This window comes from Brassica oleracea, chromosome C6 (genome assembly GCF_000695525.1).
Source record: "Brassica oleracea var. oleracea cultivar TO1000 chromosome C6, BOL, whole genome shotgun sequence".
NCBI lineage: Eukaryota > Viridiplantae > Streptophyta > Magnoliopsida > Brassicales > Brassicaceae > Brassica > Brassica oleracea.
In genome coordinates, this window is record NC_027753.1 from 15100001 (window position 1) to 15114068 (window position 14068).

Here is a 14068-nt window from a genome sequence, read left to right on the forward strand (position 1 = left end):
CTTGTCTATTAACTAGATCTATGATCTCAACTCTCGTTATATTGATCAATAGAAAGTGTCGATCGATATTCCAATGGGCGTATCGATCGATACACCTTTTGCACCGTCGATCGATTATTCAAGTGTGATATTGATCGACGCGCTCTAGTTAAGCTTTATGCGTAGGTTGAATGAAGGCTTACTAAGCTCACTAGATCAGCTCTCGCCTTGCTCATAGCAAGAAACATAGTTCTCTGAGAATGTTTTTAGGATGAGAATAAAGCTCTCGCTTTTATCAATCAATCCAAGGGCAGGTTCTAGGTAGCTAATCTAGACACAAGCATTAATGAACAATCCTAAAGATAATTATCACAACTCATCGATCTATAGTTGGGGCTAATCCCTCCTAACCTATTTAAACCTTAAAATCTAACAATGGAACTACTCAGACATGGCTAAGCAATTCATAACAATGGTTAGATATAAAAACTGCATAGAATAAATAAGATAAATATCAATGGAGTTCCAATCACAAATTATAACTTTGGATCTTCTCTCCTATCTATCAGAATCCTAAAAACCCTTGCTGAAAATAATAAAACAATGAAACACAAGAAAAGCACCACCTTGCCTCTAACATGGCGGCAAAGCTTATATAATTAGAGTAAAACTCGTCATGGGCAATCTTGTAAAATGGTGAAATCTTGGGCTTGAAGTCGGCTGTGACCAAAAGGGCTTTCTGCGCGCTTCGCTGTCGATCGATACCAAGTCATACGTATCGATGGATTCTAGCTCTCAGATATCGACTGATTGTCGAGCTCTCAACTGTGTAGTGGTGAAAGCAACATCAAGTCAAAAAAAATTCAGAGATCATGGGCACAAAATCCAGCGTGTACTTATCCAAGGTAATTTCTTTGTTCTACGACAGGACAGAACATGGAGTAATGCCTTGTAGTCATAGCGTGATAGGACAATGCTGGTTCGCTTTATTGTTCTGGAATTAAGAAGCTGCGATGACTTATCCTAGTTTGGGTTAGCTAACGGTCATTTAGCTAACGGTCATTTTAGATGCAAGTTTCTGCTGGGTTTTATGAACATGATGAGTGGCAGACAAACTGTTTGACAGAATGCCAAAAAGAAGAGGAGAAGGTCTATGAAGATTCTAATTGGTTATTGGATGGAAGATAAATAGTGGGTATGATCAAAGTTGTTGTGGGAAAGTCCCTTTTGTTATCAGACAAAATTGATGAGTTACAGGGGTCACAAATAACCCGGACTCTTTGTGAGAAAGAAAGGTCACAATGTACCTATGAGTGAGATTGACTAAGCTCTCCATGTTCAAGCGAAATCTATGAGTAAAGCCATGCGATACTCACGACCAAACAATCTCTTATACATGGTGAATTGAAGATTACACCTATAGCTCCATATGATCATGCTTCCACCACTCATTCCACCAAGCCATATGCATTTGGGGTTCAAACTTGTTCTCTTGCATTCACCCGACTCCAAATTTGCGAGGTAGTATTAGAGACAAACCCAAAGCAAAGTCATCAAGCCCATTATAATTTCTTAAGCCCATGTGTTTAGGGTTCTCCTTACAAGTAGCTTCCTATAAATAAGTACTGAAGTTATGTGTTTAGCTTTGTAACTTTGGCTGCACAGTTGGAGCATCTCCCTTTCTCATTTTAAATTAAATACAATTGTGTCAGATAAGTTAATGCACAAATCTCCAAAATAACACATTTTTAAGTTTATGTCACAAAAATAGCTTTCAAAAACTAAAATGATCAAAATAGTATTTTATCTTTTGAAAAATTTAAATTTCTTTTTATTTTTCAAAATTTGAAATCTTATCCCAAAACCCCACTCCCCAACTCTAAAACCTAAAATCTAAACCGTAAACCCTAAATTCTAAACCCTAAACACTAAATCCTAAACCCCACCCCTTAACTCTAAACCCTAAACCCTAAACCCCACCCCTAAACTCCAAACCCTAAACCCTAAACTCTAAATCCTAAACCTCACCCCTTAACTCTAAACCCTAATGTCTAAATTAATTTACCATTGGGGGTATAAGTGTATATTTATCTCTTTTGATAAAATATTAAGTGCTATTTTGATCATTTTTATTTTTAGAGGGTATATTTGTGACAAAAACCTTTTTAGTGTTATCCTGGTCACTTTCTCTAAGTTAATTGTCTTCCTCTTTTTAGTTTATTAGTCATTCAATAAAATTCTATGAGCTATTAGTTTTTCAAGAAAGCTCTGTAGAGCCATAATCTTTTCTAGTTTCATAAATGTTATCAAATGGAGGGTGGATCTTTCCATGAATTTCAAGTTTTCTCTTCAACTACATTTTTAGTGCTATCCTGGTCATTTTTTCTAAGTTAATTGTCTTCTTCTTTTTAGTTTATTAGTCATTCAATAAAATTCTATGAGCTATTAGTCTTTCAAAAAAGCTCTGTAGAGCCATAATCTTTTCTAGTTTCATAAATGTTATCAAATGGAGGGTGGATCTTTCCATGAATTTCAAGTTTTCTCTTCAACCACGTTCTTCCGAAAATGCATTAGCTTCCATTTTAATGTTCCCATCAAAATTGAATTTGGAAATTTGGTGCATGAGAATTTTTAGTATAGAAACAAGACACAACCAATAAAGGAAAATGAAATAGTTGGGAGATTTGGATGTGTTTTTGTGTTAGATGTTGGTAATGCCTAAAATTAACCAAAGAAAAGGTGACGTAGTACACAAATATAGCAACACTAACTATCACAACCACAACCACAATTATCTTTTCTCATTCTTATTCTTTTTTCTTTTTCTCTTTCTCTTTCTCTTTCCTTTTCTTACCTATTTCTAAACATAGCAAGCCTGAGAAAGAAACACACACAAAAACCGTTGTCTTTAGTCCTTCCTAACTGTTTTTCAGAGATAAACAAAACGTGAATTCCCTAAATTTCTCTTGACCAAAAGAAAATAAAAAGAAACAATTTGCAACAAGAAAAAATCGTGACAATGGCATAAAAAATGGTGATGCTATAAGAAAAGGAAAAAAGAATAAGAAGGTAGAAGAGGCAACGGACATGGAAGACAGTCGCAGAGGATCATCTTCAACACCACAATCTCGAAGGATCATGGTGATCGCTGACCCAACCCGTGAATCCGCAGCTGCTCTTCAATACGCTCTTTCACATGCCGTGCTTGAGCAAGACGAGCTTATTCTCTTCCATGTTGAAAACAATGGTGGCTCATGGAAAAACGCGTTCTCGAGTTTTTTGAGATTACCAAGCTCCAGCTCCTCCTCAAACACCAGCGGGTCTTCACCAGGAGCTGCTAATTTTAATGCTAGCACAGCAAACTCCGCTTCATCTTTGGCCTCAGAAATTGGTCAAGGAGAAGGAAATTTTCTTGAACAGATGAGACGGATATGTGAAGTCGCTCAGCCAAAGGTGCCTGTGCACACCGAGTGTATAACCATGGAAGGCATCAAAGCTGCAGCTATTCTTCTTCACGGAGAGAAACTTGGGGTTGATGTTATAATCATTGGTCAGCGGAGGACAATATCATCCTCCCTTCTAGGGTATGCTCTCTCTCTTTTTCTTGAGATAATCCAATTAAGAAGAATCATTTATCATGAAATATTTACGAAACGTAAAACAAGAGCCCCCAAGCTAAAGAGAAAATGACCCACTCTACTTATATTTGTTTGAGAAACAGAAAAAACATTTTGAAGTTTCCAAGTCTGAATTTCTTTAAGCATAGAATTATATGAGAATGGTTTTCTATGACAGATCTAGGCGACCTGGAGGGTCTCTAAGAGGGTCAAAAGGAGTAGACACAGCGGAATATCTAATCGAGAATAGCAAATGCACATGTGTTGGTGTACAGAAGAAAGGTCAAAATGGAGGGTATGTTCTAAACACCAAGACCCACAAGAACTTTTGGCTCTTGGCGTGATCATTCTCAATGCTCCTAGTCAGTTTCATAATTCATAAATGTAGCTAAAAAGGAAATTATTAAAATTTACCTGTCATCTTCACTTGTTTGTTTCATGTTCTCTAACTTCAGTAGATGAAGTGTTATGGAGGCAAACATAAATGAACTATTTATTTTACCAGGTTCAATGTTAGCCAGATTGTGTACACCCATACCTTCAAAACAAGTTTTTCTGACAATAATTAGTTTCAACTACCGTGTCAACCTAAGGCTTTACGTATGCTTCAACACAAACCTTATGTTTGCATATATATAATCGTTGATTCATACCTCAACACTTAATTGTGGTCCCTATCCGAATATGCATTAGCAACATTTGCTAAACCTATCTTTTCTTTTCACACTAAAAGTTTCATTCATCATTTGACGGATACAGTGGTGGAATACCTTTTTGAGATACAAATCGGCAGTACAAAAGGATGACTCCGGAGACATTTGCCGGTGAAAACCATAAGTTTTCCCAGAACCAAATCCCTAAGAAAGGGAGACTAAAACAACACCAAAATTAACTAGCGGAGGCTGGATCCTAGAGAAAACAACAATGACTACGAAAGCAAAAGAGAAAGGTGGACACAACTGAGAACACAAATCAACCTTCACCTTGAAAATAATTTAGTTCTCTCTATAGACTAATCAACTAATCGTTTCTTCATGATAAGCTGGCTATGACGTGGCCAGTGACTCCTAAACAAAAATAATATTTATAACAAAAAGTAAATTAATAATATATAAATATATAACAATGACATATAAAACAGAAAAAAACATATTGTCATCGTCTTTCACACATATATGTTGTTGGAGATAAGCTTAAAGATAACTTGGAATCTAAGTTATCCTAATGAGTTTAGGATGAAAAAGGAAATATGTGTTCCTAATGAGTTTAGGAAATATAATCTCTATATAAAGAGTTGCAAGAGTATTGCATACCTTTGTGAGTTTTAAGAATATTGTGATTGAGGAGCTTAAGGTTTTTGAGTGTTTCCTTAAGAGATATTAATAAAGAGAGTTCTTTATTTGTGTTCTTATAATTGTGTTCTATACGATCTGTTGAGACTATATTTGGTATCAGAGCCACAATAAGATCAAGAAGAAGCAACCATGGGAGACATAGTAACAGCGAAACCTACAGAAGGAGGACCATCCTCCATAAAGTGTCCGATGTTAAAGGCCACTAACTATACCGTATGGGCAATACGCATGAAAACCTTTCTTAAAGTTCATAAAGTATGGGGAGTGGTGGGGAATGAATCTAATGAAGCCGATAAAAACGATATGGCGCTTGCCATATTGTTCCAATCAATCCCCGAAGCATTGATTCTACAAGTTGGAGAACTCGAGACGTTCAAGAAAGTCTGGGATGCAGTCAAGGCACGTCATGTTGGTGCGGACAGGGTAAGGGAGGCAAGGTTGCAAATCCTTATGTCTGAATTCGATCGTCTCAGAATGAAAGATAGCGATAGCATAGACGACTTTGTTGGGAAGTTATCCGAGATTTCGTCCAAATCAGCGGGCTTAGGAGAAGTTATGGAAGAAACAAACTTGTGAAGAAATATCTTAAGTGTTTACCAAGGAAGAAATACATTCATATAGTTGCCTCTCTTGAGCAAATTCTGGACCTAAATACAACTGGTTTTGAAGATATCATTGGGCAACTAAAGGCTTATGAAGAACGCATATGCGAAGAAGAAGAAGATCGACAAGATGATCAAAGCAAATTGATGTATGCCAACATGGAAACACAATCAAATCAAGACTATCATGGCGACTATAGAGGAAGAGGCCGAGGAGGAAGATATAATAATCGAGGAAGAGGACACTACAAGAAATTAGCAATATTGCAACAACAAAATTGCAACCTTCATTTATGTTAAACTACAACCAAAATATATGTTGCAAAACTACAACCAAAATATATGTTGCAGGTTTTCATTAGTAAATTGCAACATTGCAAAACTACAACCAAAATATATGTTGCAGGTTTTCATTAGTAAATTGCAACATTTTGCGACGTAAAAAAATATCTCACAAATTTTGCAAGAAACATTCAACAGTTTAAAAACCATTGCTAAATTGCAAAAAAAAAAATATAAACAATACGTGACGAAAACGTGACATTAGTCATATGTTCCTAAAAAACGTTTTGTATATAAAGTACAACAAAATACTATATATATATATATATATATATATATATATATTAGATAATTTGAAATGTACACTATATTTTAAAGGTTTCCGATTCTTGAGATTTTGTAAAAAGTTTTATGTTATGAATTTTATTTTGTTTAGGTCTAGTATGGTGTGATTTAGTTCTATTCAAAAAAGAAATTAGATGAAAAATTAATTTACATATTTTTCAAAAATAATTTATAAAATAACTAATATAGTATAGTATATTAATAAGTGTTAATTAGGATTGTTTGATTAGACGAAGTACTATTTTAACAAAGAAGACAATGAAGTAAATGATCTTCAAAGTTTATATTTGGCAACGCTAATGACTAGTCATATTGATTATGTGCCGAGAACTTATAACCCCTAGTCCCTAAATTGATTGAACACAAGTTTGTTGTACACAATGGAACTTTAGAAAATATACTTATGGAAATTTAATACCTTAGATCTTGAGGATTTCACTTCATTATTCTACTATGTCCTGAATATGTAAGAGCTCAAACATGAATCGGTTGTTAGATTAAATCCAACCAGAAAAAGTTCTATTGAGTAGGCAATTTAGTTGATGTTCGACCACATTATCCAAGACGTATATGTTGCTTGGAATTGAAGAAACTACGATCATTTATAGTATTAAGTTTAAGTTTTTAAAAATGGAAATTTTCTACTAACTAATATCAAAATGCACATCATCAGTCCCAACGTGAATAAAATTAGTTGTGTAAAGAGTTGTTTGTTTTTTTGGTTAAGGGACACAAAAAGAATCTACTAGTAATAAAATTTAGATTCCTTTTTTTGTTATCTGTTGTTTCCATCTTATATTTTGATCCCATTAGTTTGTTGAGATAATATGATATTAAATGATAAGAAAATATCCCATATCAAGATACCTTCAGATTTTATTGTTTTCATATATCTATATATAGACCATAAGTGTGCTTTTTAATAACTCTACACTTCTGTACACAATAGTTCTTCGTAAGCTAGTTTACAAAAAAAAAAAAAAAAGTTCTTCGTAAGCTTATTCATCTCCAGTATGTTATTGTGTTTTACTTCTTTTTAATCAGTTTGTTTTAAGTGTTATCTTTGACTTTGTCATTTTTTCAGATTAATTTTTATTTTGTAGAAGGAAAAGAATGGATATGCATCTTACATTTATGTTTTCGGGAGACACACAAGAAATCACATGGATCATTTGTGGATGAACGGAAAAAGCTAATTAGTGAGGAGTTTGAAAAAATGTAGATGTTTTTTATGGATGGATCATTTATCTAGTTTTCAAATTAGCGTTGATCTCTTTTTATGAATGGTTGTTGAACTTTTAAATGTTTTATTGTATTGAATAAATGTGATCATTTAAATATATATATTATAAAAGTAAATCATGCATCTGCTATTAAATATAAAAACCACAATGATCATTTATGCTAAGCTTGATAGTCTACTAATTTTATTGAAATATTAATTGATGGCACGTAACAATCACCTTGCACGAAATGTAAAAGTAACTAAAAGAAATTTTGCAACAACAACTTTTTTTGTATCTTTTATGTAGCAAATTTTTGTAACAATGTATAAGTTGCAACTATACGTTGTAATTTTAACAGTCGTTTTTTATTCTTCTTATTGCATTAATACTATATCAATGCAAGAAATAAATTAATTGCAAATTTACAATGTTATTTGCTATAAATTTTATGTAGCAATGATTTGTCACTATTTAGTTACAAAAAAAAAAGTTACAAAAATACAACAGAATTGTTATAAAACCATTGTTGCAATAATATGACAATTATAGCAACAACTCAATTTCTTGCTAATTTTGCTACATATATGCAACAAATGTGAATTTGCAACATTTAAACAGCAAGACATTAAAATTTGTCACATTTTTCTTGCAATTTCATTTTTGCAACAATATATTAGAGAATTGCAACAATATACCACTATTGCAATATTACTATTTTCTTGTAGTGGGACGTGGAAGGTCTTACTGGGAGAACTGAGAGTCATCAAGGTCGTATTGGGAGAATCGTGATGCTTCTAAAGTAACTTGTTTTAGGTGTGACAAGTTGGGTCACTTTGCGGCTAACTGTCCTGACAGACTTCTTAAGCTGCAAGAAACAACAGAAACTAAAGAAGAAGATACAGAGGCGGCGGATGCATTGATGATGCATGAGATCGTGTATCTCAACGAACGAAACGTAAGACCAAAAGAGTTTGAGTCGAGCTCTGATGGAGATAGAGTATGGTACTTGGACAACGGTGCAAGTAACCATATGACAGGAAATAGGAGTTATTTCCAGTTTATTGATGAGACAATTATCGGGAAGGTAAGGTTCGGAGATGACTCACGGATTGATATTAAAGGAAAAAGTTCCATTATTTTCCTCACATAGACGGGAGAGAAGAAACTTCTAAAAGATGTGTACTTTATACCTAAACTACGAAGCAACATCATCAGCCTAGGTCAAGCCACTGAAGCTGGCTGCGATGTAAGAATGAGAGGTGATTGTCAGACGTTACATGATAAAGATGGGAATCTTATTGTACAAGCAACTAGATCACGCAATCGACTGTATAAAGTCGCGATGGAGACAAACAATGTTGAGTGCTTTCACATGGCTATACATTCGGACTGTGCACGATGGCACGTGAGATTGGGACATATTAGCACAGACTCGATGAAGATGATGATACAAAATGAGTTGGTCCTAGGGATACCGAAGATCAATGTTGAGAAGGAGATATGTGAGTCTTGCCTTTGTGGAAAGCAAACGAGTGCGTCATTCCCACAATCGACGTTTTTTCGAGCTTCAGAGTTGCTCGAACTAGTGCATGGAGATCTATGTGGTCCCATAACACCATCGACTGCAGCAAGAAATAGGTACATATTTGTTCTTATTGACGATCATTCTCTCTATATGTGGACGATCCTCTTGAAAGAGAAATGCGACGCGTTCGAAAAGTTCAAAAGCTTCAAAGCGATGGTAGAACAAGAAACAAAACAGAGCATTAAGACGTTTCGAACAGATAGAGGTGGCGAGTTTACTTCGACAAAGTTCAATATGTTTTGCGAGGAATCAGGAGTACACAGACATCTAACCGCTCCATACACTCCTCAGAAAAACAGAGTGGTAGAACGTCAAAACAGAACGTTACTTGAGATGACGAGGAGCATTCTCAAGCACGCAAACATGCCAAATTATATGTGGGGAGAAGGCATACGGCATGCTACATATCTGATCAATCGTGTGGCAACAAGAAGCTTAGACGCGCAAACACCATATGAGGTGTTTAAAGGAAGAAAACCAAGCATGAAGCACTTGAGAGTGTTTGGGTGTATTGGACATACTAAGATAGACGCTCTACACCTAAGAAAACTTGATGATAGGTCAAGACCCTTGATACATCTCGGGACTGAGCCTGGTTCTAAGGCATTCAGGTTATTGGATCCAACAACTAAGCGAATAGTTGTGAGTAGGGATGTGGTGTTTGATGAAGCAAGATCATGGATTTGGAGCAAAACACGAGATGACCCCGAGGAACCAGGAACGTTTACAGTTAAACTCGGAGACTTCGGGAACCAAGGCATCAGAGATGATGTGATAGAAACAATACCAGAAGAAATTAGCGAAGTGAAAGAGGAGGAAGGAGACGCAAACCCACTCATAGAAACAAACACAACAGACAAAACCAACATCGAATCTCCACACGAGTTGCGTAGATCAACCAGAGAAACCAGGATGCCAAACTATCTGAGTGATTACATTCTTCTAGCAGAAGAAGAAGGAGAAAGATTGCTACTACTCATAAACGAAGAACCGTGGTGTTTTGAAGATGTCATAAAAGAGAAACTATGGAAGGATGCATGTCAAGACGAGATCTCGTCTATTATAAAGAATAAGACGTGGGATTTGGTAGAATTACCCGAAGGAGCAAAAGCTATCGGTCTCAAGTGGATTTTTAAAATCAAGCGCAACTCTGACGTAAGTATAAACAAACACAAGTCGAGGTTGGTGGCAAAAGGATACATACAGAGACATGGTGTAGCCTTCGAACAGGTGTTCGCTCCTGTTGCTTGTATTGAAACTATAAGGTTCATCATAGGACTTGCAGCTTCAAACAGATGGGAGATACACCACCTAGACGCCAAGACCGCTTTTCTCCACGGAGAACTAAAAGAAGATGTTTATGTGAAGCAACCAGAAGGCTTTGTGGTCGAGGGAAGTGAGAATAAGGTCTACAAGTTGAACAAAGGATTATATTGTTTGAGGCAAGCTCCTAGAGCTTGGAACAAAAAGCTAAACAAAGTGCTCGAGAGATTGAAGTTTGCTAAATGCTCGAAAGAACTGTCTTTATACCGTAAGCGTCGAGGTAGTAATCTTCTCCTAGTAGCAGTATATGTTGATGACCTCTTAGTGACAGGGTCAGATCGATTGATGATACTTGAGTTTAAAGAAGAGATGTCAAAAGTAGTCGAGATGAGCGACTTAGGTCTTCTGACATACTACCTAGGGATCGAGGTCTTACAACACAAAGACGGGATCAAACTAAAACAAGAACGGTATGCAATCAGAATACTTCAAGAGACAGGCATGGATGAGTGTAATTCGGTATATATACCAATGGATGCTGGTCTCGTATTGTCGAAGGCACCAGAAGAAGCTAGTGTCGATGAAACTGAGTTTAGAAGAAACATAGGTTGTCTTCGATACTTGTTGCATACGCGACCGGACCTTGCATTTAGTGTGGGACTACTTAGCCATTATATGCATCAGCCAAAGACCTCTCATGCTGCTGCATTGAAACAGATACTAAGATATCTAAAGGGAACCACGAGCTATGGTCTAACGTTCAAGCGATCAAACAAGGTAGAGCTAGTTGGTTACTGTGACAGTAGTCACAATATAGATGAGGATGATGGAAGAAGTACTACATGACATATCTTCTACTTGAACAATTGTCCTATCACTTGGTGTTCCTAAAAGCAAGAAACTGTTTCATTATCATCATGCGAGGCTGAGTTTATGGCGGCAACAGAAGCGGCAAAGCAAGCCATATGGCTTCAAGAGTTACTCGGCGAGATCACTGAGACACCATGTGATCATGTAAAACTATTAGTTGATAACAAGTCGGCTATAGAACTCACAAAGAATCCTGTGTTTCATGGAAGAAGCAAGCACATACACAAGCGTTATCACTTCATTAGAGAATGCGTACAGAATGAGCAAATCAATGTCCAACACATTCCGGGAGTGGATCAAAAGGAAGACATCTTAACTAAAGCACTTGGAAGAATCAAGTTCAAAGAAATGCGAGAGCTTGTGGGAGTTCAAGAAGTTAACTTTAAGCTTAAGGGGGACAGTATTGGAGATAAGCTTAAAGATCACTTGGAGTCTAAGTTATCCTAATGAGTTTAGGAAATATAATCTCTATATAAAGAGTTGCAAGAGTGTTGCAAGAGTGTTGCATACTTTTGTGAGTTTTAAGAGTATTGTGATTGAGGAGCTTAAGGTTTTTGAGTGTTTCTTTAAGAGAGATTAATAAAAAGAGTTTTTTATTTGTGTTCTTATAATTGTGTTCTATACGATCTGTTGAGACTATATATGTAACACTGTCTCTTCTTTTTCATTTGATTCCACCAAAACTAATCAACTCGTTCATGCGATCTCCTTTTAAGAACAATGTTGATTCCAACAACTAGAAAAGTGTTGTGATAAAAATGAGAAAAATAGATACACAAACAGATGGATATAGCAATATAACAATGACATCTATGTTTAACGTGGTTGGTGACTAGCTACCTTTACATGTAAAAATAAATTTTATTATTGGAGATGATATTAAATTTATGGAGGGAAAACTGATAAGACATATATAGTAGAATCCCGTATCTCAAAACAACATAGACTTATGGGTCTAAACCCACGATCGGATAAAAAATCGATAACAACTTGATGCAATCTAGTTAATATAATGTACTTGACGTAATATCGACCGTCTCGATAGAAAATCCAGATTAAAGAAACATCAACAAAAGGAGTTTCTTTATCTTCTCGATTTCTGTCCTTTTTTGATAGAAACTGAATTATCACATTGAGCTTTGCGATACAATATAGTTTATCTTTTATAGTTTATCTTTTGTATGTGAAATGAAATAATAATATAAATGAACATATAACATTTAAAGTTTGTAGTCACATTTTAAATATATTTGTTTAATTTATTGTAAAATTTGAATAGAATATAATCTGGTTAGAGAATAATCGTAAGTTTGGTTAGAGAATAATCTAACAAAATAAATAATTTTGGTTAATTAATGATGTCACTACAAAAAAACATAAGTTTAACGAGGGCGGCTTTCTTCGTGAGTTCGTCGTAAAAGAGGCTTTACGGGGAATTAGCAAGGAAACACGTTTTGTCGTTACTCGTTCGTCGTAACACATATTTCCTCGCAAATATGTCGTAACTTAGCGAGAAAAATATTTCGTCGTAAACACGAAATACATCATTACGTCGTAAAGACCACGTAAATATTCCACGTAAGGAGGTCGCTATATTTCCTCGTAAATACCTCGAAACGTGTTCCTCGTAAACTACACGTAAATATCTCGAAAGTGTTTCCTCGTAAAGTACACGTAACTACCACGAAAGTATTGCCTCGTAAATTACTTGTTTATCTTTCCTCGTCATTTCCTCGTAAACGTTTCCTCGTAAAATACTCGTCATTTCCTCGTAAACATTTTCACGTAAATAGGTCGTAAATTAGCTACAAATTTACTTCATTTTTTTATTTTACAGAATTTAAAAATATAATTAAAAAAATAATTAAAATTATTTAATTTATTAATAAAATTATAATTTAGAATAAAAAACAATACAAAAATATTTTATATATAAATAAATTTTGAATTTATAATACAACAACCGGAAAAAAGGAACTAAGGGTCGTTCATCGCCTGGTAGAATTCCTCACTCCTCCTCGCAACATCCGCCTCGTTATGTGTGTCGAATGACTCGCTTAGAATGGGATTTTGTTGTCGCATGTTCCTCAACATGGACTCCCATTCCGGATTTGTGGCCGCTATAACGTCCAAGAAGCCCTCGACTCCACCCATACGAGCTTTTGTCGAGGCCAATACGTTACGCAGCTCAGTGACTTCATCATCCCGTCGTTGACCATAAGACGATGTCGCTCTCGGAACATCGTTGACGGAACCAATCCCCAACGCCCGTCCCTTTTTTTTTAGGGACAACCTTAAAAACAAATAATAAATATTGTTAGTAAAAATTTAAAGTTAAATTAAATGAATAATAAAAAATTAAAATTTTAGAAAATTTACCTCCACGTAAATCTTATCTACTTCAAGTGTGGATAAGGTGACGGATAATCCGTCGCTAGACTGCTGGGTCAGCTGGGTCTGGCGGTTTTCAACCCGAGCAACCACATCGTTGTAGATTTGCTCGGACTTGCCATCTACAAATACGCCCGCCTTGTTCTTGTGGGTCCTCTCGTAAAGTTACATAAGAGACGGGAGATGTCCCGTCTCTTTGGCCTAAAAAACATTTAAGAAAGTTACACCCTTCCAGTTGGAGACCGTGTCCAACAAGCGAACTTTCGCCTTCGCGTAAAACGCTTTCCTCACCCTCTCATTGACCCTCATGGACCAATGATATTTTTGCTGTAAAAAAAATTAAATTAATAATTAGTTTAAAAAAATATATATATATAAATCATGAAAAAATTAAATTATATATAATTAATTAATAGAAACTTACAGCGTAAATTTTGAACGTAGTGAGGCGTCTTTGTGACGTAGTGAGGCGTCTTACTCCAGTTCGGATGTGGCATGGAGAAGTAACCTTTGATCGTGTCGGTTACGTCCGATGCAAGACATCCGTCAACCC

At 35.6% G+C, this 14068-nt stretch overlaps 1 protein-coding gene across 1 annotated transcript; it reads left to right on the forward strand.

The window, feature by feature from the left end:
* Window positions 1-2925: 2925 nt before the first annotated feature.
* Window positions 2926-4112, forward strand: LOC106299489. The gene is made up of 2 exons (XM_013735573.1): window positions 2926-3563; window positions 3775-4112. Exons 1-2 carry the CDS (start codon window positions 3067-3069, stop codon window positions 3938-3940), a joined length of 663 nt encoding a protein of 220 aa, XP_013591027.1. The 5' UTR covers window positions 2926-3066; the 3' UTR covers window positions 3941-4112.
* The last annotated feature ends 9956 nt before the right edge of the window (window positions 4113-14068 follow it).

Bases quoted from the DNA above. Each gene is read 5' to 3' on its own strand.
- LOC106299489 (XM_013735573.1), top strand. From the start codon at position 3,067: ATGGAAGACAGTCGCAGAGGATCATCTTCAACACCACAATCTCGAAGG. The intron at 3,564-3,774 runs GTATGCTCTCTC...TTTCTATGACAG, and splicing joins ATATCATCCTCCCTTCTAGG to ATCTAGGCGACCTGGAGGGT.